The following is a 25,048-nucleotide window of genomic DNA, read 5'->3' on the forward strand; positions in this document are numbered from 1 at the left end:
GGTGAAGCTCCCCATGGAGCACTGAATATATGAGGCCATCACTGAGCTTGGCCACCTTGCTTCCTGGAAAGAGAACCACCCAAGGCCTTGGCTGAGCCTGGCTGCCACCCACATGGCCACCAGGACCGTGGTCCCTGCCTCTCCTCTGTGAGCAATCCACCAGAATCATGTCTTACAAAGAACAGACTCTAAAAATATATATAAATAAATAAAAACCTTAAACATTCTTACAGGGATCTTAAAGAACAGAATACATGTTAAAAACTTCAGTAATTTATATCAATTTTAAGCGGTACTTTATATACAATGGGGGAAAAACACATGCATAGTCCAAATACAATGTTGAAAACAGCATTTTCATAACAAAAAACCCCGAACACTAAGTGTTAATACCATGTACATGAATTCAAGAAGGACCACCCTTTTTGTCTGTTGCACACAGTTTATTTAACAATATGATATAAGAAATGAGTTGGTACTTTACCATTCTATACAGTGATTGAATCTTCTTGAATTTTCTTATTTATAGTAATTATAGCGCTTGCATGATTTACACTAGAATTGCTTTTCCTCATTTCAAGTTTCACATAGAAGAAAGAAAAGAATGCTTCTTCTCTATTAACATTAGCATGGTCTAAGAGAGTGATCATCCCTATTTTTTGTCTAAAACCAGTTTTATCAGAGAAACAAAGCAACAATTTCTACATCTGCAAGACAAGAGTTTGGCTTAGGCCAGTATGTATAGATAGATGTGTGTGTGGGTGTGTACGTGTGTGCACGCAGGAGCCAATTCCTATCGTCCAGGGGTAATACTTGGAGAACGCCCACAGAGTTCACTATAGAAAAAATCTTCCCGCAACGTCAGAAAGTTATCGGGATACATTATAAGCTTGCATTATTTCAAGAATCAGTTTCTGAATATTATTTTTCTTCTCACTTTTAAACATAAATGTTTAAAGTCTTGAAAATACAAATAAAAAATATGAATATAATGAACTTGTTTTTCCCGTTAAAAAAAGGCATGAGTCACCAGTAATGACGACAAAAAGAATCCAAACAAAACCCCCCTCCCCCCAAAACAAAAAAACAAAAACAAAAAACAAAAACAAAAAGAGAGAGAGAGAGAGAGAGAGACCAGATATTTAAATCAACTGGTTTTTAACAAAAAAATATATTCTTTGTATTGTTTCTTTAAACAGCAATCTACCCTTCCATGGCTTGGAAGTAGCAGTTCCGTCTAGGAATAAAAAGAGCCTAGATGCCTGGATTTCAGTACAAAAGGTCCAAGAACATGAAAGGGGGGAAAAAAAAGGCGATGCTCTCACAATGCTACAAACCCTCCACAAACTTTTCTAGGGTGTCTCCTGTGGTGTCGCCGACCAGGGACAGCTCACTGGACAACGCACTCCTGTTGGGGGTGTTCAGCTGCGGGAGCATTGCACTCTGTTCGGGGTTCCCCAAGTGTCCCTGATCTATGGAGCTGGCCATGGTGACTGCGAGTCCTGGGTGGGGGGAACCAGTCTGGGGCGAGACGTGGTGTGGCGAAGGCTGGGGCTGTATCCGTGGCGACGGGCTGGAATGTGGAGGCTGGGACTGGGGCCGCGGAGACTGGACAGGGGCCGGAGACCGCACCTGGCTACTGAGGGACGTGGCCATCTGCTGGCCGGGGAGGTGCGAGGCCTGCGGCTGTCCTGAGAGCATGTGCTGCTGGGGGCTCATGGGGTTGGGCTGGCCCGGGGAGCCGATCTGCTGCTTCATCTGCTGCTGCTGCAGAATCCGCTGCTGCAGGGCCTGCTGGATGTTGGGGGTGCTGTCTGCGCCCAGCCCCGGTTGCCCCATCTGGCTGAGCTGTCCCATCTGAGCCGCCATCTGGCCCATGGAGCCACCCTGGATGGGGAGGTGCTGCTGCATCCGCTGCTGCTGCATGGCTGGGGGGTAGCCTCCGGGTCCCTGGGGCTGCTGGAACTGGCCGTGCCCGGCCATGCCCCCGGCCATGCCCGCGCTGCCCTGCTGCTGCTGCTGCTGCTGGAGCAGCTGCCGGCGGAGCATCTCCCGGTACTGCGGGTTCATGCTCGCCATGCCAGGGCTGTGGCCCGGGTTCATGATGTTCAGGGCCTGGCCCTGGGGGTTCAGGCCTCCCATCGCCTGCTGCTGCGGAGGCACGCCGGGCCGGGGCCCGCCGGCTTGCATGGCGTTCAGGTTCTGCAGGCCGGGCTGCTGGTGCAGGCCGGGCTGGGCCTGGAGGCCGGGCTGGGGCTGCAGGCCGGGCTGGGGCTGCAGGCCGGGCTGACTGGCCACGTACTTGGCTGTGCGCTGCTTGATGAAGGCCGCCATCAGCTGCGGGTTGGACTTGAGGATGTTGAGCACCTGCTGCTGCTGCTGCGGGGAGCTGGGCGACTTCAGGGTCCGCAGCAGGTCCTGCAGGGCGCCGGGCGAGATGCTCCGGGGCGGCTGCACGCTGGACATCCGCGGGCCGGCCACGGCCGGCTGGGCTTGCATGGACAGCACAGGCCGGGGCATGCCCGGCATTGGCTGCTGCTGGGGCAGAGGCGCCTGCTGCCACTGCCCGGGCGGCAGGCTGGGCATGACGGGCCCGCTGACCTGGCTGGGACGGGGCACATTCAGGCCCACGGGGGCCATCTGGCTCACCGGGGTCACCATGCCCGTGCGCCCCGGGGGCATGCCGTTGTTGATGTTCACCCGGTACAGGTGCTGCTGCTGCTGGGCCTCCCGCTCAATCTGCCGGGCCGCTTCCACTGCGGCTGGTGGGGGCTGCGCAGGGGGCGGCGGGGCCGGCACCTGGTTGGCGGGCTTCCCGGTGGACACCGTCGTGGGGGGCTGAGTCCGGGCCACACTGGGGAAGCCGGCTGGTGACATGCTCACGGGCGAGGGCTGGGGCTGGGCCGGGGGCTGCGGCGTCTGGGGCGTGCTGGGCTGCTGCGTGGGGGTCCCGGGCGGAGCTGAGGTAGGGGAAGGCAGACTCTGCTGAGGCACATTGCGGGTGTTCATGGTGGCCATCCGCCGGCGCATGAGCTGAGCCTGCTGCAGGCGGTGCTGGATCTGCTGCTGGCGGAGCTTGTGTTTGATGTTGAGGCAGAAGGGCACTGGGCATTTGTTTTCTTGGCAGTGTTTGGCGTGGTAGCAGCAGAGGGCGATGAGCTGCTTGCACACCGGGCAGCCCCCGTTGGTCTTGCGCTTGCAGCCCTTGGTGTGCTGCACCACCCGCTTCATCTTCTGGCAGGACGGCAGCGAGCAGTTGGCGTTGCGGCACTGGCAGGCGTGCACCAGGGACTGGATGCAGCGCTGGATGCTCAGGCGCCGCGACTCCTGGGGGCTTTTGGACTGCGGCTCACCCTGGCTACTGCCCTCGTCGTCCAGGCCCAGCCCCCACTTCACCATCTTGTGGGCGTGGCTCTTGGTGTTGTAGCAGTTGATGCAAAGGTCGTAGTCCTGCGGATAAGCACAGGGCATGGCGCCGCGGTCAGCACGAGGCCCCATGGGACCAGACGTCCACCCGCGTCCACCCCGGCAGCCTCACAACCGCCACCCCCCCCCCACGGTCTCAGAGGCTCCTGAGTGCGTTGGCTCACATCTAGTCCCCTTTCCTTCCTTCCTCGGCCCCTGGGGAAGGGCACCCACACCACTGAGGCCCTGCTCCCATACCTGGCCTGGGAAGCCTGGCAGTTTCCTCCTGAGCTCACCCAAGTGCTACACACCTGAGTTTCTAGAAACCGGCCCCCACTCCCTGGGGCTGCTGCTGGGTGCCCTGGTGCGTCCCCTGAGCTCTGCAGGGTGGCCCAGAAGGCCTGGGGGACTAAGAGGCCTTCACCACAAGACAGGCCTTGGGCTCAAACCCCAGCGACAAACCGCATGCTCACAGGTTTCTTAAAAGTTGGTTGTATCTGCAGACAGAGACTACCAAATGCCAGGTCTGGAGAAGGAAACCCTATGACCGAGACACACCCTTTTTCCAAAAGGACATGACAATCCCAACAGTGGGAAGTGACAAAGGACACAAGAAGGCTGAAAAAACCGGGAAGTGAAGACAAAGGCCATTACAGAGGATCCATCCGCCCCCTCTGCCCAAGATCACAGAGCTGCTCCTACGGGCATGTGATTCTGGGAACCGTTTGGAACGCAGACACTGGCAAGGCGAGGATGGGGTGGGGGGATGGAGGGACCCATCTGGGGAAGGGACGGACCACACCCCTTCACACAGTGTGTGCAACCACAGGTCCCCCAGGACAGCGCCTTCTCAGCTGCTCAGCAAGGCTACCTACAACTGGAGGCATGAACAGGGGAAACCAGTCAGAATCCTGGCGGGGCCGAAACACAGGCGGCACCTCTTTTGGCTCCTACTCTGGCATCAGAGGGCCCGTGGATGTTCCTGACACACGGCCGGTGTTAGCAAACAACAAGGAATAATATAAAAGTGCTCTGTAATCATGTCTTCCTGAAAATATCAGCACAAACACTGCCCCCCCAGGAGGCCTGCCCACTCCTCTGCCTCCTGGGGAGACCAGACCCTCCTGCCAGGGGCCAAGTGTAGCCCGGACACACATAGATGGCCCTCTGTTATGCTCAGCAGGGTCGGGACCATACATGCTCCCTGAAGGGAGAAAGACTCCTTCCTTCCTACCCTGAACGTCTGCTGTTGAGCCTAGAGCGGGCACAGAGCACGGATTCTCTTCTTTGTGAACAAGGAAACACCAACCTCATGACCAACAACTCCCGGAAAGGACCAGGAGGTGAAATGAGCCTTTTTCATTTGGTCATTTGGTGCCCCTGGAAAATGCCGACTATCTCACCGTTCAATCTGAAACGCAGACCACGCCAACAGAGGCGAGGGCGGGGAGTGACCGGGGAGGGAGGGAAGTGGGGCCTACCTCGCACACAGTGCAGTGCCAACGCGTCTCCACGTGGTGCTTGCACTCGTTGCAGGTGTAGACGAAGCGGTCCTGGCCCTGGGTGTGCAGCTCCACCAGCATGCACAGTGTGGACCACTTGGACCGGCGCAAGGAGGAGAACTCCCAGTGCTTGTCTCTGGCGAGGGTGAGGAAGGCGTCCCGCCCGTCCATGAGGTCACAGCTGAGCAGAGGGTCGGGGTCAACGATGGGGGGCAGCGTGTTGATGACAGGCCCAGCGTGCAGGTGGATCACAAAGAAGACCTGCAGGGGAGGACAGCATTAGCCCCCATGGAGAGCAAGGCAACTCGGCCTTCCAGGGCCTTCCAGGGCCCTCTCCACAAGGCCCATGGGCCCTGGCTTCTCAGCAACCCCTCTCCTTGATCCCACAGACCAGGAGGGGCCCCGATCTGTGGCCCTGTGTCTCTACCTCTTTGTGCTTCTCCATCGTGGCGTAGAGCTTCTGGGACAAGTCGTTGGACACATTAGGCATGCTGGGCTTCTTCTTGTTGGCTCGACTGATGCTGCTTTTATTCTTGTTGGTTTTCTTGTTGTTCTTCTTCTTGGCATTCTTGCTGTCGCCCTGGCTGCCCTGAAACAACACGCGAAGCTGCTGCTCGAGCCCAGCCTCCCCTCCTCCGTGCCCGGCACTTGGCTAAGGCACCCAGCTCCCTGGCCGTGGGGGCTCCAGGAGGCCGCGTGCCAGCAAACACACGGCTGCCTTCGGAAGGCGTCACGGAGGCAGAGGTGAGGAGGATGGGAGCAGGGCCAGGGGTGCAGTGGTGACACAGGGGCCAGACCAGCCACATGGCAGGTCATCTCTCGGGGGAGCATACGCCCAGGATGGACTCTAACAACGCAGGGGGTCCAAGCTATCTTCCCTTGCTCCATACCACTCCACACCATGTGCCGCATGCTCCGTTGCACACGGTTCCAAACATCCACTGCACACGAGACGGGGGAACGGTGCCAGGAGAAGGTGCCACGTGGGCCTGAAACCCCCACCCTGAGCTCTCCAGCGGACTGAGGTTGAGAAGTCCTGCCCCTCAGGTCTGGAAAGAACTCGGGCCCTCTGTCATTTAGGCCCTAGGTCTGGTCCAATGAACTTTGTTCTCAACAAGAGGAGAGAGAGGAACAGACGCTCTGGGTGCCGAGGGGCGCTGACAACTCCTGTCTGGGGCCCGGGGCAGAAGAGGGCCCTGGTGAAGAGCGGTGTGCCGCCGCGGGCTGTGCGAGCACCAGGTGGCCATGGAGGGACCGCGTGGTACAGGGAGCTCAGCATACCGCTCGAGTTTTCAGTAAGCCTTGAAACCGTTCTAAAAACTAAGCTGACTTTCAAAAAGTTATAAAAGAAATAGATTCATTGCACAAAGTTCAGAATACATAGCCAGATTAAAAAAAAAAAAAGTTTTTTTGGCCACCCTGAGCAGCAGCATTCCGATTTTTCTTCTTGAAATTGTACCTATGCATGGCTCCTGCGGGTAGTTCTCCCCCCGGAGATGGGGTCACACACGTGATGCTGCAGCCTATCCCTTCCCCACCTCCCCCAGGGAAGGACACTGCCAACGGTAAAGCGGCAGTCCGGCCCACGTGCCGTCAACAACTGAGGCCACCGCCCGCCATGGGATCCCGGGGTGTCCACAGGGTGGGACCTGCCCGCTGCCTCTGTGGACTGGATACCGCGGGCAAGTCCCCGACACTGCAAAGGCAGGTAAGGCACCACCACCAGGCCAGAGATAAGCAGGTCCTCCTCGGACAGGACACCCAGTTGGAGTCTGTGTCCTGCCTCAGAGGCCGCAGACCCTCTTCTCCCTGCTGTGACCCCCTGCCCTGGAGCCCCAGATGCATGTTCTGACTCAGGCCACCTCCCATCCAAGGTGCGGGCACTGGCGGACACAGAGAAGGACTTGGGCTCACAGCTCAGCTCTGTGCTCTCTCCTGCCAGAACTCCCTGGTTTCTACTCAAATTCGGCCCACCTAAACAGGATCTCTGGTCGCCTCCCAAAGACCCCAGCGGAGTGGTTTCTCGAGCCCTAAACCCCCTGATGTTCGGGAGTATCGTTATCTTTGGTCAGATGACAGATCCTGCCTCCAGGGAGGCCCCAGCAAAAGGACCCCCGCAGCAGACCCTAGTTCCAAGGGCCCGTCTTGCACAGCCCCTTGGCATTAACAGGCATCTTGGCAGCCAGTTCCTGAAGGACTTCTTTTCCAAATATGCTTCCCTAGCCTCCTCCTTTGGGTAGAGGCGGCAGTGCTGACTCAGATGCTCGGGCTCCAGACCCAGCAGGCAGCTCTGATCCAGGATGTCCCTCACACACCACAACGGTCCACGCCACGGTCTGGGGCTGCTACTCTCAAAACACATCATACACTCCCCACTGCTTCTACAGCTATGAACCGAACGGAAACCCCCATCCTTTCTTGGACATCCCAAACACACACACACTTGCTCCCAACGTGAGCCCTCACACATCTCCTCCTCCCACCGGCAGGAGGGAGGGAACCCCGTGTGGGTTCCTTCTCAGCAGGTCAACCTCCCCAGCCACCTCCCCAGACAGGCTCCGCCGGAAGCACCGGCACCCGGCCGATCTGGGTGCTCCCTTTCCTTACAGCTCCTACTGCTGCCTCTGGATGCACCGTTCTCCCTACTAGAACGCGCGCCCTGGGAGGGTAGGGATGGGGTCTTCTACAGCTCACCACTGCACTGCTGAGCACGGAGCCCACGTGAGGCGGGACTTAGTAAGCAGGTGAGTGCCCGAAGGCAACACCAGATGGAGGGCTGTCTGATGGGGTGGGCTGGCTCGTGAGGAAGTGAAAGGGAGAGACCTGACGCCGGAGGTTCTCCTTCTCAGGGAAGGTCTATAGTTAGTGGCTGCTGACTGCGAGCACGGGGCTCTGTCTGCCTGCTCTGGGCTGCTGGGCAGGATGCCCTCCGCTCTCGTCTTTCCGAGCCTCCGCCCCGCCTGCCCCGTTCACAGATGCCAGACCCAGCACCTCCCATCTGCCTTCTCCCGGGGGGCGTCGTGTCTCCAGCACCGCATCTCAGCTTGCCCTGCGAGTTCCAGCCCCGACCTGCGGTGGCTGGTGACAAGGGGAGAGCACGTGTGAAAGCAGCCCCACTGACAAAGAAGGTGTGCGTCCACTGTCCTTGGCGCGAGGCTGGGCCCGCTGCGTCTCCTTACCTCTGTTGTCTCACTAGCCGCCGTGCTCTCCTCCTTCTTCCTCTCCTCTTCTTCTTGCTCCAGCTCCTTAATGCTCTCTTCTAGCACATTAGGCCAGAAGTCACCCTCAAAATAGGGTAGCTCCTTGGCACTGGTGAGCCTGTCTTCAGTTGCTTGTTTGAAAATGTCCTGGAGAGTGAAGGAAGCACAGCAAAGAGGGAAGTGAGTGGCGCTCCGGGGAGGGGCCCAGAGGCCGTGCCACTGCATGAGGATGGGACACGGCGACTACACGTAAGGTGCTTCTACGCCTTTTCTCTATGCTCTTCTTTTTGCTTTCTACTCCTCATAGGTGAACAGAGCTCTGACATGCATGAGCCGCCAGGCCCTGCTTCGGCCCCAGGTACCTTGTAGTCGTGAATGATCCGCTCCGCAAACGCCTTGTCCAGCATCTTCTTGTACCACTCCTGTAGGCGCTTTGGTTTGGGGATTTTCTGATCAGGGGGGTGGCAATGGAAGATATAGTCATCTCCTTCACTTGGGGGGCAGGCCCAGATGTGTCCTGTTACATACCTGCAGGACACACAAATTCAGACCACAGTGCTGAGTGAAAGCCTCCCTGCCTCCAAGGAGTAACAGCTGAGGAGCAGGCACCAAAGCAAGGACAGAAATAACTAGAAAAAAAAACCAAAGAAATTTCCACGATGCTTGCAGCCAAATATAGCAGGCTTAGAGAAGTTCTAAACCAGTGGCGGGGGGGAAGGGGTGCATGGGTGGGCGAGGCCGAATCTCTGCATGCGAGAGCACACCTGGAAATCAGCCCTCAGACGCTCCTTCTCAGGGTGTGTATGCCGGGCAAGGGTCAAGGCTCCCAGGGAATCCTGTCAGCACGGGACAGAGCCCGGGAGACGTGGCTCTCAGGCGCGGGGAACGGCTTATGCCCAGGGATGTGCCCCATTTCCTAACTATCACTTCCTGTGCAATGGAGAGGAGCTGAGTATCTCTAAGGGGCCAAAGTCAAAATAATCTGTCATGCTGTTAGACACCTGTCAGTCAAATACCTTGAACTTTTTCAAATTTGGAAAGGGATACGACAGATCTAGAATGCCGGAACACAGAGAAAAGCAGATGCAAAAGACCAGTATCCTATAGGGTCCCATTCATATGAAATGTCCAGAAAAGGCAAATTTATATAGAAAGAAAGTAGATCAATGGTTGCTGGGCGCAGGGGTGGAACAGGGATTAACAACAAATGGGTGTGGGGGTCCCACTACTGGGGGGAGGACAACGCTTGGAAATGGATTGACAGCCAGACTGTGCCGCTTGGTGAAGTTACTAAAAATCACTGGAGTGTACACTTGACACAGGCAGATTTTATGATACATAAAATATTCCTCAAAAAAGTTAAAAAGGAAAAAAAAAAAAGGAGACTAGAACAGGAAAAAGAGCGAGAAGAGCACAGAAGGCAGAGAAAGCATGTGCGCTGTGCTGGGGAGCCCAGATCTGCATGGCCCAGGGGAGTGTCCGGGAGGGGGGCTAGGGAGACGTCTGAATTGATCTGAGAACGTTAAAATAGAAACACATACGGCTTTAAAAGATACTCTGGTTACTTCACAAAACACACAGTGAAAATTAAAAATAGAATTTTTATTAGTTCTGAATAATCTGAATTAAACTCACCCCAATTTCTTCACATATTCCAAATATCCAATAAGGATCTCATGGTAAACAGCTGTCCGGAGGCATCGGGGCCGGAAGAAATGAATACTGTCCAGATAAGATATGTACACACGCCTGAGGGGTGGGTGGGAAGAAATTAATTGGTATCCCCCAAACTTGAAACCAAACACCAACATCCAAAAAAAGCTCCAGAAATAAATTCTGTTTTCACAGCATTTACACTGGCCATGCAGACAAGACCTAAGAAAACTCCTATCACCAAGGGCCACTGCCCATGAATAAACAATTCCATCCCTGGGCCAAGAGCGATGGATCGCCCATGATGGAGAGCCATGGGAAGGCCAGGGCAAACTAACACAAAGCCTCTTCCAATTCCCTCTCACCTGGATTCTTGACTGAATGTGAAATAACTCTTGGCAGAGGTACTTGGTTTTTACAACACGGGGGCCCATGGAGTGATCCTCACCCCACTCTCTGTAGGTTTACCTGCCCCAGGTAAGACAGGGACAAGAGCAAGACCAGGACTGGAACCCATGAGTACTCACTACACAAAACACACTTTAAACAGTCATCAAAACCCTTCATTTCTCACTGGCTTAGTGGAAAACTCAACTAACTAGGTTTGGTTTGTTAGGCGTGGCTTATCTGATTTAAACCCAGGTCTGGAGCACACAGGTTCTCCAACAAGACACTTAGGGTCTCAGTCCGCTGTGACACCGCGGGCCCACTGACATGTACCCAAGAGGAGGAGGAGGACTACCTTGTGTTTGGAGGGGGGCAATCAGAGCCATACTCTTGCACGTGCATCCCAAAGAAGCACACATCCACTCCGTCAATTTCCTCAAAAGCAAAGAGCGCTTTGGTTCGATACGGGAAAGATTCTGACATTTCCCCAGAATCCACAAACCTGAAATCAAAGTCAGAGCCTGAGGTTTGCACGTGTCATTGTTTTACAAGGTGCTTTATAAATGAGACCTGCTACTCTAAGCCCATGCACAGTGCAGAGGAGCTGGAGGCCTGCTCGCCTCTGCTGACTGCTGGCCCAGAGCTCTGCCCACCAGCCTGGCCTTGGGCAGCTCGGGGCTGTGACCCTATTCTTCGTGACATAGTCTTGCTCAGCCAGGAATTTTACCTCCCCTTATGAATATGGAATACTGAGAGAAGGGTTGACTGTACCATACACGCTGAAAAACCTTTAAATTATACAAACTCTAAGCTTATTTTTTTTTAGCACTCTCTACACCCAATGTAGGGCTCGAACTCACAACCCCAAGATCAAGAGTCGCATGTGCTACTGACTGAGCCAGCGAGGCGCCCTGAATTATACAAACTCTAAAGCTGTGCCAGAAAGCAGGGCTTTGGTTAACCAGGTACAGGACCCCTCAAAGAGCGCTTTACAAAATAGCACAACGTGTGCACACAAACCGTGACTTCATCCCGGGCTTGACCTCCACAGTCTTGTCTGAGCTGGCCACCACACGGACAAAGACCTCCCCGGCTTCAGGATGATTCTGTCGCCGCAAAAACTTGTTGACTCGGTCTTCCAAGTGGTTGCCCAATCGTGTGGTCTGTAGTCCTGCAAAGTCCAGAGCAAACAGGTGAGGGAGCTTTGGATGGGTTATGTAGAAGGTGGCTGAGGCCACAGGACCCACCCTTCTTATAGTGCAGTCTGATTTTTTCTTTTTAAAGAGTTTATTTATTTGAGACAGAGATAGAGAGCACACACAAGCAGGGGGAACAGAGAAAGGGAAAAGCAGACTCCCCACTGAGCAAGGAGCCTGATGCGGGGCTCAATCCCAGGATCCTGGGATCATGACCTGAGCTGAAGGCAGACGCTGAGCCACACCGGTGCCCCTAGTGCAGTCTGATTGATTTTCTAAGGATTGATGTTTTCCAAATCCAGAAGGGACCTAGTCTGTCCTACAAGGTAAGCATGTAAGGGAAAGGTGGACTCTGGAATCTCAGGTGCTTTAAACTGACAAGTGCTGTCATTTAACTGCCCACATATTTCCACCTTTTTTTAGCTGCAAGGACAGAAGAGCCATGAAGGCCGACTGAGGACTGTGGGGTAAAGTGGAAGGAGCAGACACAGGGGCCATGCTGAGCCCCCTCTTGCCTCCCCTGCCCTGGCCCGGATGAGGCCGCGATCTGGCCCCGGGCGCCCCCACGTGGCTGCTCAGTGTCAGAGCTGTGCCCGCAGCCAGAATCCACAGTGGAGAAACTGCTTTTTCTGGAGGGCAGGGCTGCTCTCCCCTTCCCGCCCAGCTCAGAGGAGTCCAGCATGCAGCCTTGCGAGTTCATCCCAGGCAGGAGCTCACACAGCATCAGAACCCAGTTCAGCCCTGAACCCCCTCCACACCTTCCCTCTCCTGGGGATGCCCCAGGTGTGGCCACCGTGACAGGACTTTTCCAGCAAGCTACCCCCAGATAAAACATTGGTCACAGCATAAAAACTCTTCGCAGGAGGGGAAAAGACTAGAAGGAAAAGCTGAAGAAGGTTAACAGTTACAGGTATGGGATTTGAAAGACATTTTCTTCTTTATATTTACTGATTTTTAAATATTTACTACGTGGATGAGAAATGTTTTTAAAAAGCTATTTGGGATTTCCTAAGATTCCTTACTGAAGCCAAGAAGTATCTAGAAAATTTAGACTTTTTAAATTCCATTTTTCTACAATTAATATAACAACGGTGGAGCTTTTTTTGGTATCTAAGTTATACCTGCATGCAAGTGATTTAAAAAGAAAACACGACATGAATATGAAATAAAAACCCCACAGAAAAATTAAAACTTGAAAAGCTATAAAACTGAGGGGAAAAGTGGATTTCACACCTGGACGAAGGCGTGCCCTCCACGCAGCCATGGAAGCTCTGCTGAGCGCCATGGCTGCGACAGCCTCCCCGAGAAACAGAGTCGGGTGCAGAGGGGCCTGGGGGCCGGCACATCTACCCCAGCAGCCTCTGGAGGAGACCCTCCCGTTCCCACCCCCGTGGGCCCCCTCATGCCACTGCTGAGCAAGTCTGGTTCCCCTTACTCCCCTTCCCTTTTCAACACAGGACCCTACGTACTGTGGTTTTCAAATAGCAAACGGAAGAATAAACCTTTAAAATTAGGTCTTTACTTTTTTCTTCAAATAACCTGAATTACCTGTACTAAAAAAAAAAAAAAAAGGCTTTAAATGAGACCATATATGACAATCTTGTTGCAGGCACCAAACTGAGTGCTATGAAGGTGCTGAGGGCCCCCAGGAGAGCAGCTGCTCCTGTGGCAAAGAGGAGAGGCTCGTGCAGAGGCGTCCCCGCAGAATCATTTCGGGGAGCATCACGCCCCTTGTGTCCGACACACACAGCTCTGCCTCGCTCTCACGTCCCAGGGCTCCTCCTCACGCTGCGGGGGCCGTCCTTACACACGCCTGCACACACACAAACACACACGTCGTGGGACACGCGTGCACAAGTGCAATCGTGGAGTCTGGAAACGAACACTAGATTGCAGTCCCCCTTCCTCCCCCAGTGATCAAATCCTTTGGCCTTCTGCTCTCCGACATCGGAGCTGTCCCATTTCCAGGGAGGCTTCTCACAACCCAACACAGGGACTCTGACTCGGAAGCACCTCTGGTGGTTCTCCTTCTCCCTCCATCCGGCCGGGCTGGGCACAGTGCAGGGTGTCAGGGAGGGAGGGGTGGAGGGAGCGGGGGACAGTCAGTTGTTGACCGTGCTTCACCCACTCGTCAGTGGTACAGGGCTGGTACCAATGCAAATGAGGCAGCCCGTCCTTTGAGGCCTACAGACCCTTGCAAAGGCTGTGCCCACACGTCCACACCAAACGACGCCGGGTGGCCAGACTTCGAAGGTTTTCTGTCAGTGAGTGTTGTCCATCTTCAACCCTAAAGGCTCTCATCGCAGACTCGCTCTTGGGTTGTTCTTCTGCCCCCATCCGCTACCAGCTGCAACTGCTCTCTGACCCGGGCCCAGCTCTCCTGGCAATTGTGTTCTGGGCACGAGGCTCTGGCCCAGGAAAGTGTTTCTAGCTTGCTGACTGCTTTAGTGATCTCACCCTGAATGGACCCTCTAAAGCAGGGATTCTCACTGGGAGCAACTCTGCTCTCCTTGGGGAACATCTGCCAATGTTCGGAGACATTTCTGAAGGTGACCACTCATGGGACTGGGGTTTGTGTTACTGGCACTTAGCGGGTAGCAGCCAGAGATACTCTTAAATATCCTACAAAGCGTAGGACAGCCCCCCAAACAGAGAATTACCTGGCCCTGAATGTCAATGGTGGCTCAGGTTGAGAAACCCTGATCTGAAGAGAAATATTACAATGGTTTGTGAGTTCATCCGTATTTCAAAAGATTTCACAAGAGTGAGCTTAAGTTATAGGGTAACTATGGATTTTGGTAACGATAGTCTAACCCTAAATTAGCAATGACTTGGAGGCCCACAGAGTGGCTTCCTCCTTGCTTGCTCTCCTTCTTCTTCTCCCCCTGGTGTGGGATCTCTCTCTCCATCCCATCTCACTCCTACTCCCTGATCCTCAGATGGCCTGGCTCCTGCTGGGGACACCCTGCCCTGCTGGGGAGGGTGACAGCTGCAGGGAGCGCTGGACAAGCAAGCTGTAAAGGCTCCACCGCGGGTGGCATTCTCACTCAGGGTCGCTGTGAACTCAGCCAAGGCCAGCTCAGGGACGCCATGCTGCGGAAGGTGGCCCCCAGCCTTCGAGAACCAAGTTGACGAAAATCTCATATTGCACACTTTTGAAAAGAATGCAATCTCTGAAAGAGTCAAGACTGCCCAGGAAGAGTTACCTGGCGTAGCAACAGGCTGCTCTCTACTGTGCAGAGACACCAGGAGCCACCCTAAACGCAGCAGCAACGCTCACAAGTCCTCATGCAGACGGGGCTCTGCCAGTCCCGGCCGGTGGCGGCCAACTCCAGCAGGCTGAGGGCCACGCCGGCCGATGGACCAGTGGCCGCCCCACACGCACCCAGGGCTGAGCATGCTGGTCGCGACAGGATGTCAGAGTGGGGTGCGTGTGTGTGTTGGGGGGCAGGGAGGTCTTACTTCTGAGCCACTTGAAAAGGATCTGCTGACAAGTTTTCTCTCAGAATTTACAAAGTTTAACGTTATATCTGAGCTTTCTAAACTTTCATTTAAAACATGAACTGACCATAAAGCTAGTTTTCATGTAAAGAGCACGTCCAGTGTTTCCATGGAGGGGTAAGACCGGACAAGTACAAAGTATGGAAAACGAACTCACAGTACAGGGCCTCGGACAAGGGAGCCCCAAGCCGCACACGGAGAGGAGCTGCAGGAAGACCGGGAAGGGGGACAAGCGCCTCACACTCAGACGGGGAGACAGAAGCCCTCCCACAACTTACTCTTAGCACTGAACTTGTTTTCTTTCCGAGTTCTGCCAGTTTTCTTCAAACAGTTGTCGCACACAAAGCTGCAAAAAAAGAACGGGTGTGATCAGAGTGTATGAAATAGTCTACGCTGCCAAACCAGCGACATGCAGCTGGGAAGTGCTTCGCTGGCATCACTATTTGCAAGTGAAGAGGCAGGCTGCTTTGAGTCTCCAATCCCTAAAGCAGGCAAATACTTACGATGTAAGATGTAAATAAACTAAGAACCGGCTGCCACCCCCCCCCCCCCCCCCCCTTGCCGGCCCCCGCCGACCGGCAATAGCCAATGCCCAGCAGCATGCCCCCCTCTCCAGTCCTGGCAGAGAGGCTTTCCCTTCCCCAGGATCATAGGAAATCACCAGGAAACCACTCACCCTGAAGGCCAGATGATGTCATAGTGCAGAACACAAATCTGATGCATCTTCCGGCCGCACTCCTTGCAATCAACAAAACTGGAAGACAAAGAGAGTGCTCTAACGCACATGGAAGCACGCAAGGGGGTCATCTGTAGGAGCCTGTGTACCGCATGCGCACCTCATCCTCTGCATCACTGCCAGCATTTGTGGCATTAATGCTTCTGCCGACCGATTCAGCCACATTTTACTTTACTTTTTCTTCTAAGGTTAAGCTGTACGCCCAACGTGGGGCTCGAACTCATAACTCCAAGATCAAGTCGCATCGATACTTTCTATGAGAAAGCGGACTTCCTCCATTTCTCTGTACAAATGCCTATCCCTTGCTTCTCCCAATCTCCTTGACAACCAGAAATGAAACTTTACTTTCAAAAACTGCTATGATAGAGGCGGATTTTACAGGCCAGTATTTCTGACATGACTACACATTTTCAAGACCAGGGCTTGCACTGGTGACCGCACGTGCCCAAACTGCCTCAAATAACAGAGAACAATGCTTCCAGTGTCAGAAACACTTGCCCTTAAGCCTAGGCGCAGGAAGCATCTGCCCGGAGTCAGCTACAAAGGTGGGAAGTGTCAAGCTGACTGGTAAATGCCGGGCTTTATTCACGTAAGCACCAGAGAGCAGGGGTACACCGCTCCGCTCACTTCCGTAGCAGCCCCCATGCTGCCTCACCTGGGCCCTGTCACCTCACTTGGGACTCTTAGTTGCCAACATGCGTGGACATCAAAACCTATTTATTCAGCCACGCCCTTAACTACCACCACAGCTTATGCCTTATGACCAGCTTATCAGAGAAGTTCTGACAGAACGAGAACATCCATCTAATCTTATCACTGTTGAAATTCAGTTAACCAGAGAGCATGCTACAGGGACGTACATGTTTTGTCAGAGTTTTAAAAAAGAATCCATATCTGAAATAACTTCATACAAAAAAATCCCACCCAGGGCAACGTATTTCCAATGTTCCAACAGTGTCTTCTCCTGCAGGCCAGTCACGAGGAGGGATTGTCCTGATCGGAAACTAAAATCCAAAAGTCAGAAAGAAATCGCTATCTACTCACGGTTCAGGATCTAAGGTATCATTTTTCTTCTTTTCAAACTGATCCTTTGAAATTGTCCTTGTTTAAAAAAAAAAAAAGAAAAGAAAAGAAAAAAGAGAAACGTTAATTAACAAAATTTATCTGCTGAGTCTAAATTACAGGGTCTGTGGGATATTATTTTGTAACTATTTTTTCAAATAAAAAGTAAATAATGGTCAGCCAAAATCTCAAGTAGATGTAATGATGGCATGAACATATAAAATTTATCTCCACAGAAAGCACTATCATCTGTTTTTCTCTATCTGCCTTGGGATATTTCCTCCCAACTACCACCAGCACTTACTCTGAGATCCAAACCTATATTTCAATCAAATCTGTATGGTGAATGGCTCCTGGATCTGAAGGATAATTGGCATATTCAATTCTTCTAATTACAATAGAATTAGATGACACAAGATCAGCATCTACTAGGGGATATTTTATTTATTCTTAAAGGACCGAAGACCTGGTTTCTATACTGTCTTTTTGTTATGATCAGTGTATATATGAATTATTTCTGATTCATGGAACTGTATAATCCAATTATCAATCACATAATCGGACCAAAGAATTAAGATTACAAGGGACATAAAAATAAATTATGTAGAATTTCAAGCATTTCGGTTTATGTGTCTCATGAGTGGCTACGGTTCGTTCTGTGTTTGGAAATAGTAAACGTGAAGTGCAGTCCGTGTCCTAGACTGCTGGAAGCTGCTCTGGTGGGAAGCCCTCCTGCCTGTAGGGACAGTCCTGCGAGCAGACTTCCCAGCAGGGCAGGAATCACGGCAGAGTCAGGAGAAAAGAGAGAACCACAAAATGCTGGCAGTCCTGGGTAGACACGGTGGTTGGCAGGTTTTTGGTATCTCAAGCATATAAAGGAGTTGACCATTCAGCTCCAAAATGAGTGGATTTGCTCTTTCTGGCCACATTCTGACTATGCGACCACTCAAAGGCGAATTCAGTGAAGGAATGAATGAACCAACTCATGCCTGTGCATGCCAGAGCACATGAGCAAGAGCCACCGCTCCAGCAAGGAAGGAGACATGTTTCCTCTCTGGGGTCTCACAGTCTGCGTTCTAGGACAGAGGTTTCAGTGGAAGATGGAATGAATGCTGAAGATGGGGTATGTACGCAAGATTCATTTCTCGCTACTGCCAGGTCTGTCAAAAGGGTGAACTGGTTTCTGAGGTGTAACTGAAAATTTACAATTTCCCCAAACGGAGGAGGACCACCACTAGGAAAAGGCAAGTATTTTAAAAGAAGAGACAGAGCAAGGTCGAGAGAGACCAGAGAGCTGCAGTGGGGGCTACAGCATCATGGTCTTCAAAGGAGGGGAGAACATGGAGGTGGCCCTGGTGTTCAGCTAAAGAGCTGCATTCCAAAGTATGAACGTGGGCGTAGTTGAGTATGAAAAAATGCAGCAGCATGGCAGAGGTGCTTCCCTTTTAATCATGGGCAAGAGGCAAAAAACAAGAGTCAACCCCGAGAAAAATGACAGGATAGTACTTACGTCTGGGGCTGTGAAGGGTCGTCACCCAGGGTAACATTCTCCCCCTGGATCTCTGTGAAACACTTCTCACAGAAATGATACCTGTCAGCAAGAAGGCCATACTTGGGTGAACTGGTCCATCATAACACACAGCCACCCAAGCAACGAAGCCACCAATCAGAGCAGGGCAGATCACCACGACGAAGGGGGGGGCGTTGTTGGTTGATTGATGGGTCAGTGAGGACAATGAAAGGAACAGGGGCAGGTGGGGAAGGGCAGGATTAGAGAACAGGGAAGGGAACAGATAGCACAGACATAGAGGTAAGACGCAAACACCGAGACAACACAGAGCAGAAAGCCAAGGCAAAGCTTGATTAGCATTCGGTCTCACTGCACACATCACAGGCCATCATCGCTAACAACGGCTGGGCTCAGGCCAGCTCCGAGATGCAAACGTTTTCAAGGAGTTGTTAATACTAGAATTGCAAGGAGTCTCAATTTAGGAGTTTGACTTTTGTTATTACTTAGAGAAAATCAAATATAACTCCAGGGTTTGCGATGGAAAAAAATTCACTTTTGAACAAAATAGTCTAACAAAGGCCTTAAAAAAGCAATTATTTTTCAAAATGGCAAATTTATGCTTGACAGCAATTCACAGATTTTATTTCCGGTAGTAAGCCAGATCTTTAAAGGTACTAAAAATGTTGAGCACGCAGAACTCGTTTTAATTTTTTCCTGTTATTTTTCCTCATGTTAATCACTTAGTTAATTGGGTTATAATACAAATGAAACCAAATCCATATTCTAGACAAACATTTAACAGAAATGCAGTCAGGGTCAAAGACTTTCCAGCCATTTATCAGTACGTATGTACAAAGAAAAAAAAGCTGAGATATATTGTATAAACAATACAATATATGTAAATCCATGAACAATCTTAAAGACTTTTAAAATTCAATTCTAAGCTTTGGTTTAAACTTTTTGGTAATGGGACCAATCGTTCACCAATCTGAGATCCTCAGTTATTAACTGCTGACTTGGTGACAATCCAAGTTAAGCAAATTTAGAGAGTTGATCTTTAAAGCACAATCTGCATTTGAGAAATTATCCATCACCCCAATTTCTTGAAAGATAATATGGAGCCTGGGCTCGAAGTATCAAATAAGAACAATTAGAAACTATTAAATGTTTGGAAAGGACACGCATGAGAAATCAACAAAAATGCAGGCTAATGCTGCATAAAACAAGATGGGCACACAGGAGTACTGTCAAAATAAACAAGCCGAAGGGAGGTGAATGATACAAGCGGAAAGGAGGAGTAGAAGGTAGTGGCAGCAGCACAGTCAAATGCGGTTTTAGTGCTCAAAACTACGTCTACAAGATGCCACGAGGATTAGTGTTAAAGACACTGTGACGAGACTTGGAGCGCCACGCCACACGGACACGCGCAGGCGACGCGGCAGCTTGCAGGCTCGCTCACTCACGCACGCGCACACACGGCTGCAAAGGACGGAGGCTCAGGCCCCTGGCGGCCGTCTGTCTCCGTTACTGCTCAGGTCAGTCCCCCTCAAGTTCTAATTCTAGTCTGAATTAAACACACTGAGCATTTTGTCTGTGTACTTCTCTGACTAAACACACAGAGTCAATTAAAAGCACGAAACTTTAGAGCATGCACCCATCTCAAAATGATCCGATCTTTTAAATTGTTGAGGAGGAACATGACAGATACACTGTGGGTAGCAACTGGATTAATGAAAGTTTCTTCTGGGACCGGTTTATTTAGAATGATTCAATCAATGAATTCTGCCAAGATTAAAAACTTGGACCAGGAACAAACATTGCTGTTTAAAAATATCTATATGTTCTTCTCCTGAGTCAACTGGCTATCACTATTTCATAAATATTCGTATGGAGCCTTGAAATCATGTGGTAAAAAGAATTTCCATGTGCAGGAGGGCGTGATCATCACTGGCACGAAAGAATTAAAGTACAGAAACCATAAACCAATTCAGAGGTGACCAGGGCAATATGCAAAAAAGATATCCCCCTCAAGAGCAAGCGTTTCCCTTTTGAAAATAAAACTTGGACTTGACTGTTCCAATTCATTTTACGACCAAACGTATAGCCGCTGTGGGTGAGCGAAAAGCTGAACTCCTCTGGAAACGAAATCACCACGATAATTACACGTGAGGCAAAATGGCTTTAAGATCCTGAACAAACTCTTAGCTCTTATTCAAGCAGGGTATCAAGCCCAGGAACATCGAGGAAACAAGAATCTTAAGCCCACCATTTTCTCGCGGTGGAAACCGGCCCAGAACACAACACTGATGGCTCAAGAGCAGGCCCTGCAGTGGCAGAAGCCTACACTTTGCGTAACTAGCTCTCACCTGCAAAGAACCTCAGCGTCAGAAAGTGGGAGGCACAGAGAGAGTTAACACGCTCTAGTGCCTGTCCCAAAGCAAGTGGAGACATCGGAGACATTGGAGAATCGAACCTGCTGGGGTTTGAGAATGGGAGGGGAAGGCCCAGGCCGCCCTTCAGTGTGCCCTCCTGAGAGGTGGTGACCCGTTTGGAGAAGGGGCACAGCCACCCACTGGTCAAGTCTGCTGAAACCACCTTGGCAATCAGTGGGGGACAGATGGGAATGCCAGGCTGCCCCCACATTATTACCTAGTCCAAACTTTTTCACCCTAAAAATACAGAATGGTTCAGAAAGTTACTTTTCAATCTTAAGAGCCTTGCTGACATTAGCCTTGTGTGAAGGAAGCAATTTCATGAATATAGAATTGCAACGGAGAAATACTTCACATAATCCGATGATGATGTGCATCTGGGTACCTAAAGTTAGCACAATGTAACTGCATAGTTTATCCATAAGGGTAATGTATGGAGTAAATTTTCAAATGCAGATTGTTTTAAGTACCATATCAGTATATACAAATAACTGGGACATCTAAAGATAGTATCTGGAAAATCCAATATAGCCGTTTTCTCAACATGAGTTACTTTCAAATTTTCAAAGCATGGAAACAAGTGAAAATGTACTCGTATGTTAGTTTAAATATTAATTTCACTTGTTTAAATGGTCTGTAGGACTTTCTATTGTTCGAAATGCCCAAACAGTTTAGGACCACAAGTGCCAAAACAGTTACTCAAGAGAACACCGGTGTTGCTAAGTAGCCAAAGATGCGAAGAAAAGTGTCAGCAGTCAGGATGCTGACCGTAATTAGGCCACTGCTTTCTTAGCATGACAATATGTTACTCTCTCCAAGTACGGTATTCTAGGAAGCACACCTTGTGAGATTCAGCTAAGGAGCAGTATGCCTACACTTTAAAAATGTATCACTAACAGAACAGAACTCCTTTATTTCTCTACTCTTAAGAAAAACATTATTACTTTTGCTGTGTAAAGATAAAATTCTACACAAAACTAAAACTGGATATTTCAGAGCTTTCAAAACAACCCCGTGTTTTCACTCCACGCATAACCTCCTGTCGGGAGAGTAGCAGTGTAACCTGATCCTATCAACTCTATTTAAATTAATTGCTCTCCATTTAAAAATGGCCAAAATCTGTGCAAATCAGCAAAGGCAGGGTCTCAACGGACCCGGGGACAGTGAAAAGGCCCCAAACTTTAGAAATGGTGGCAAACAACCTGCTGTCTGTTCTTCCCTCTAGACCCAAGCCACGCTGGGCATCCAGTAGCAGGGGCATTTTTCAGGGAATAGTTAACTGAAATCTGTTCTCTTGAAGTTTCATAACTTTATTTTGCTTGGCACATAAAAGTTTCCGAAGGGAATTCCTGATCATTATTTGACGGAAAGTGACAAACGAGGTTGTCAGGGAAGGTGTTAAACTTGGTACGTTATGGGATGTGCTGAATGCCACGGGGCTAAAACTCACTGGCGGGGCCAGAATGCCCAGAACAGCACGTGTCACTACAGGAGTGACTCTATCACGAAGGACTGTGGTATTATTTCAAACGCTCCTACTGATAAAAGGGAAGTCAGGACAGGAACTAAGTCCAGGCGTGAACGTATTTTTAGGACAGGGGCACAGGCCACACTCCTGTTCCCCCAGAACAAGCACCGGCATCTCATGCTGCCACCGTGCCAGGACGAGGGGGCCGGGAAGGGCTTAGAAATTGCACCTTGAGACATTTTTAGGTCAACAGTTCTTTCTCTCTTTTTTTTAAAGCAGGATTTTGATGGGAGTTACTAATTATTGTAAATATGATTAGATTTTTTAAAAAAGTTCAAGTACTTTAAAAGCCCAACTAGAAGATAAATATTTCAAAATTCCAAATTATTCAGGCCTGTGGACATATCTCTGAATAACAAAAAGCCCTTTCCTGATCTTCCTCGAAATATGAGAACATAGGTAATCACTATAAGCAGACAAGATCAAGTAATCAAAATATCAAACCCTAATGTTGATGCTTAATACTTGAACCTAAAGAGGAGGAAGAGGCACAAAGTGGCATCTTGGTCACATACATTTCACCACCCGTTCCTAACATGCAGGCAAAGCAACTGAATGTGACCGAGATTTACCACCTGTGCCTCCGGGCATGACACCCTCACGCTATGGCTATGTGGGGCCACTTGGAGCAACAGATACAACTAACTTTAATTTTCAACCCCCGTGCCCCCAAAACTGTGGAAGTCATATCTGTATGGCAAATGAGCAACAAAAAATATTATTTTCATTCTCTTCTGCTTAAGAAAGGAGATTCAGCCATCTTCACGTTTCAAGAGAATGGCAAAGATTTCTCGAGGACGCCTCCCACTCACAAAACCCTGAAACGGCCATTCTGTGACAGGAGAGTTCACGTGGAACTCAACAAGAACACTCATTCTGTGTTGTGCTATTAGTTAAAAAAAAAAAAAAAATCTTTAAGTCTAAAGCTTTTAGTACTTTTTTAGATAAATTATCACTAAATCAAGTCTTTCCATCAGACTGTCCAGGCCAAGTTATCTAGGCAAATACATGCGAAATAGTAAAATACAATGTATCCACTTTACTAAGATCTTCAAAAAAGGTAAAGCTCCCTTTATTAGACTTACTCTCACCTGTAGACTCTTTCTTATGTGGTTACATCTTGGAAAGACCACAGCTTAAGAATGAATGCTCCTGATTCAAGTAGTGCAATGAGCAGTATTGAGCTTAAATTTTTATACTGTAAAAGGGTGCTTTAAAATTAAGAGACCGAGGGCGCCTGGGTGGCTCAGTTGTTAAGCGTCTGCCTTCGGCTCAGGTCATGATCCCAGGGTCCTGGGATCGAGTCCCACATCGGGCTCCCTGCTCAGCGGGAGGCCTGCTTCTCCCTCTCCCACTCCCCCTGCTTGTGTTCCTGCTCTCGCAATCTCTCTCTCTCTCTGTGTCAAATAAATAAAATCTTTAAAAAAAATAAATAAATAAAATAAAATTAAGAGACCGAGGGCCTATCTGAGTGAGCAGCACTAAAACTGTGGCCCGTTTCATTAGAACTTCAGAAGAGAAATAATGTACCCAGGCTACCATCAGCTGAACACGCCTTGCCCTAAGACCTTCCTTTCATCCCGTAACTCGGGACATGGGCTCGGGCTTACCTATTCTGATAGCTGTAGTAGGCAGCGTCACGGGGAATTGTACACAGCTGCTTTCCGTAGCAGCACAAAGTCTGTGGGGAGAACTCATACTGCAAAAACAAAGGAGAAAATACTAAAAATATATCCTAGTTACTGTCACATCATATTCTAGTTCATTATGGAGAGTTAGATTCAGCTAGTAAAATATTTCTGTTAGCACACGGGATAGTTTTCTAACAATTTTCACAGCTATTTAGAGACGTTTTTGGATTCAATGTGATGGAATCAGTTGCCGGGAGACATTTATTATAGATGGATAAATGGATGCAAGGGCAGCCAGAAAGGCGTAACCCAAGGTCTTCTCCAGTAAGCACCTCTAGCTTTGATCATCCATTACATGGCTTCAGGCAATCAACTGTTTTTACCAAAGACCAGACCCCATCTGGGTCCTTCCCAGCACATAGGTGTGGCCAAAATGTTGAGTCTTTCATGTCATCATAATACCCTCTCTGGCTCGATTAACCAGGGAAGTTCACTTTCCAGAAAAAGTTTAAACTGTACCTTGCGTCCACAGCAATATCCAAGGGACTGCATAACAGGGTCAATTTCTTGCTCAAAGACCTCTGCAAGTTTACTGCAGAACTTATAGACCCGGGACGTCTTACGATTATAGAGCCAGGCATTGTTGAACATAAGCCAGACATCATCCACATACTGCCAGGGTTCTTGGTACTGCCCTGTATCCAGCTTCCGTTTGATGGTGGAAAGGTCCATGGGATTCTTCACAATGTCAAAATAATCCTTAAAGACAAAATAGTCTCAGTCTAGTGGATCCCCCAAATACCAAATGCCAGCCTTATGTAGCAGCTTTATCTTAAAAAACAAACAGAAATAATCAGCCCCAGAACCACCTCCATTTTTAGTAGTAATAAATGGAAACTAAAGAGAAAACAGTCTCTGACCTTCCTCTGATTTTATTATCTAAAATTGTAATTAGTATTGTCAAGCGTGACCAACTTATTTCAAAGGCAAAGTTAAGGGCAAAATAATATCATTATTTAATAAAAGAATGTGTTAAAAATGTTTTTTTTTTAATATAGAATTTTAAAAATATGGATTTTAATCCACTGAATTAAAAAGGTAAGCACATTTATCAGACATTGTTTTTCTAGAGATTTACTCTTGGTCCTGGCAAACAAGATGAAATTCCAAGACAAACACAAGAACAGTAACAAAAATAGTGACACTGCTCAAGAGAAACCTGTGGGGTTGCCATGGCCCTTACAAGACTTCCCAGAAATACCAGAACGAGACCCACATGCTTTCTAACTGGTGTCCACCAGTTCT

At 49.9% G+C, this 25,048-nt stretch overlaps 1 protein-coding gene across 4 annotated transcripts in view; it reads right to left on the minus strand.

Moving 5' to 3' along the window:
• Positions 1–1,114: 1,114 nt before the first annotated feature.
• The window catches only part of LOC110588014 (CREB binding protein), a 123,793-nt gene continuing 99,859 nt past the window's right edge, over positions 1,115–25,048 (minus strand). For all 4 annotated transcript variants that reach the window (XM_044915595.1, XM_021698287.2, XM_021698285.2 and 1 more), the window contains 14 exons: positions 24,263–24,502; positions 23,723–23,811; positions 18,153–18,233; positions 16,625–16,681; positions 15,521–15,598; positions 15,123–15,190; positions 11,168–11,318; positions 10,503–10,649; positions 9,743–9,856; positions 8,470–8,635; positions 8,087–8,254; positions 5,335–5,496; positions 4,887–5,168; positions 1,115–3,450 (listed from right to left, as the gene is read on the minus strand). In XM_044915595.1, coding sequence (XP_044771530.1) covers positions 1,330–3,450; positions 4,887–5,168; positions 5,335–5,496; positions 8,087–8,254; positions 8,470–8,635; positions 9,743–9,856; positions 10,503–10,649; positions 11,168–11,318; positions 15,123–15,190; positions 15,521–15,598; positions 16,625–16,681; positions 18,153–18,233; positions 23,723–23,811; positions 24,263–24,502 — 3,924 coding nt within the window. In that variant the 3' untranslated portion in view covers positions 1,115–1,329. The remainder of the gene's footprint in view (positions 3,451–4,886; positions 5,169–5,334; positions 5,497–8,086; positions 8,255–8,469; positions 8,636–9,742; positions 9,857–10,502; positions 10,650–11,167; positions 11,319–15,122; positions 15,191–15,520; positions 15,599–16,624; positions 16,682–18,152; positions 18,234–23,722; positions 23,812–24,262; positions 24,503–25,048) is intronic.

This window comes from Neomonachus schauinslandi, chromosome 5 (genome assembly GCF_002201575.2).
Source record: "Neomonachus schauinslandi chromosome 5, ASM220157v2, whole genome shotgun sequence".
Taxonomy (NCBI): domain Eukaryota; kingdom Metazoa; phylum Chordata; class Mammalia; order Carnivora; family Phocidae; genus Neomonachus; species Neomonachus schauinslandi.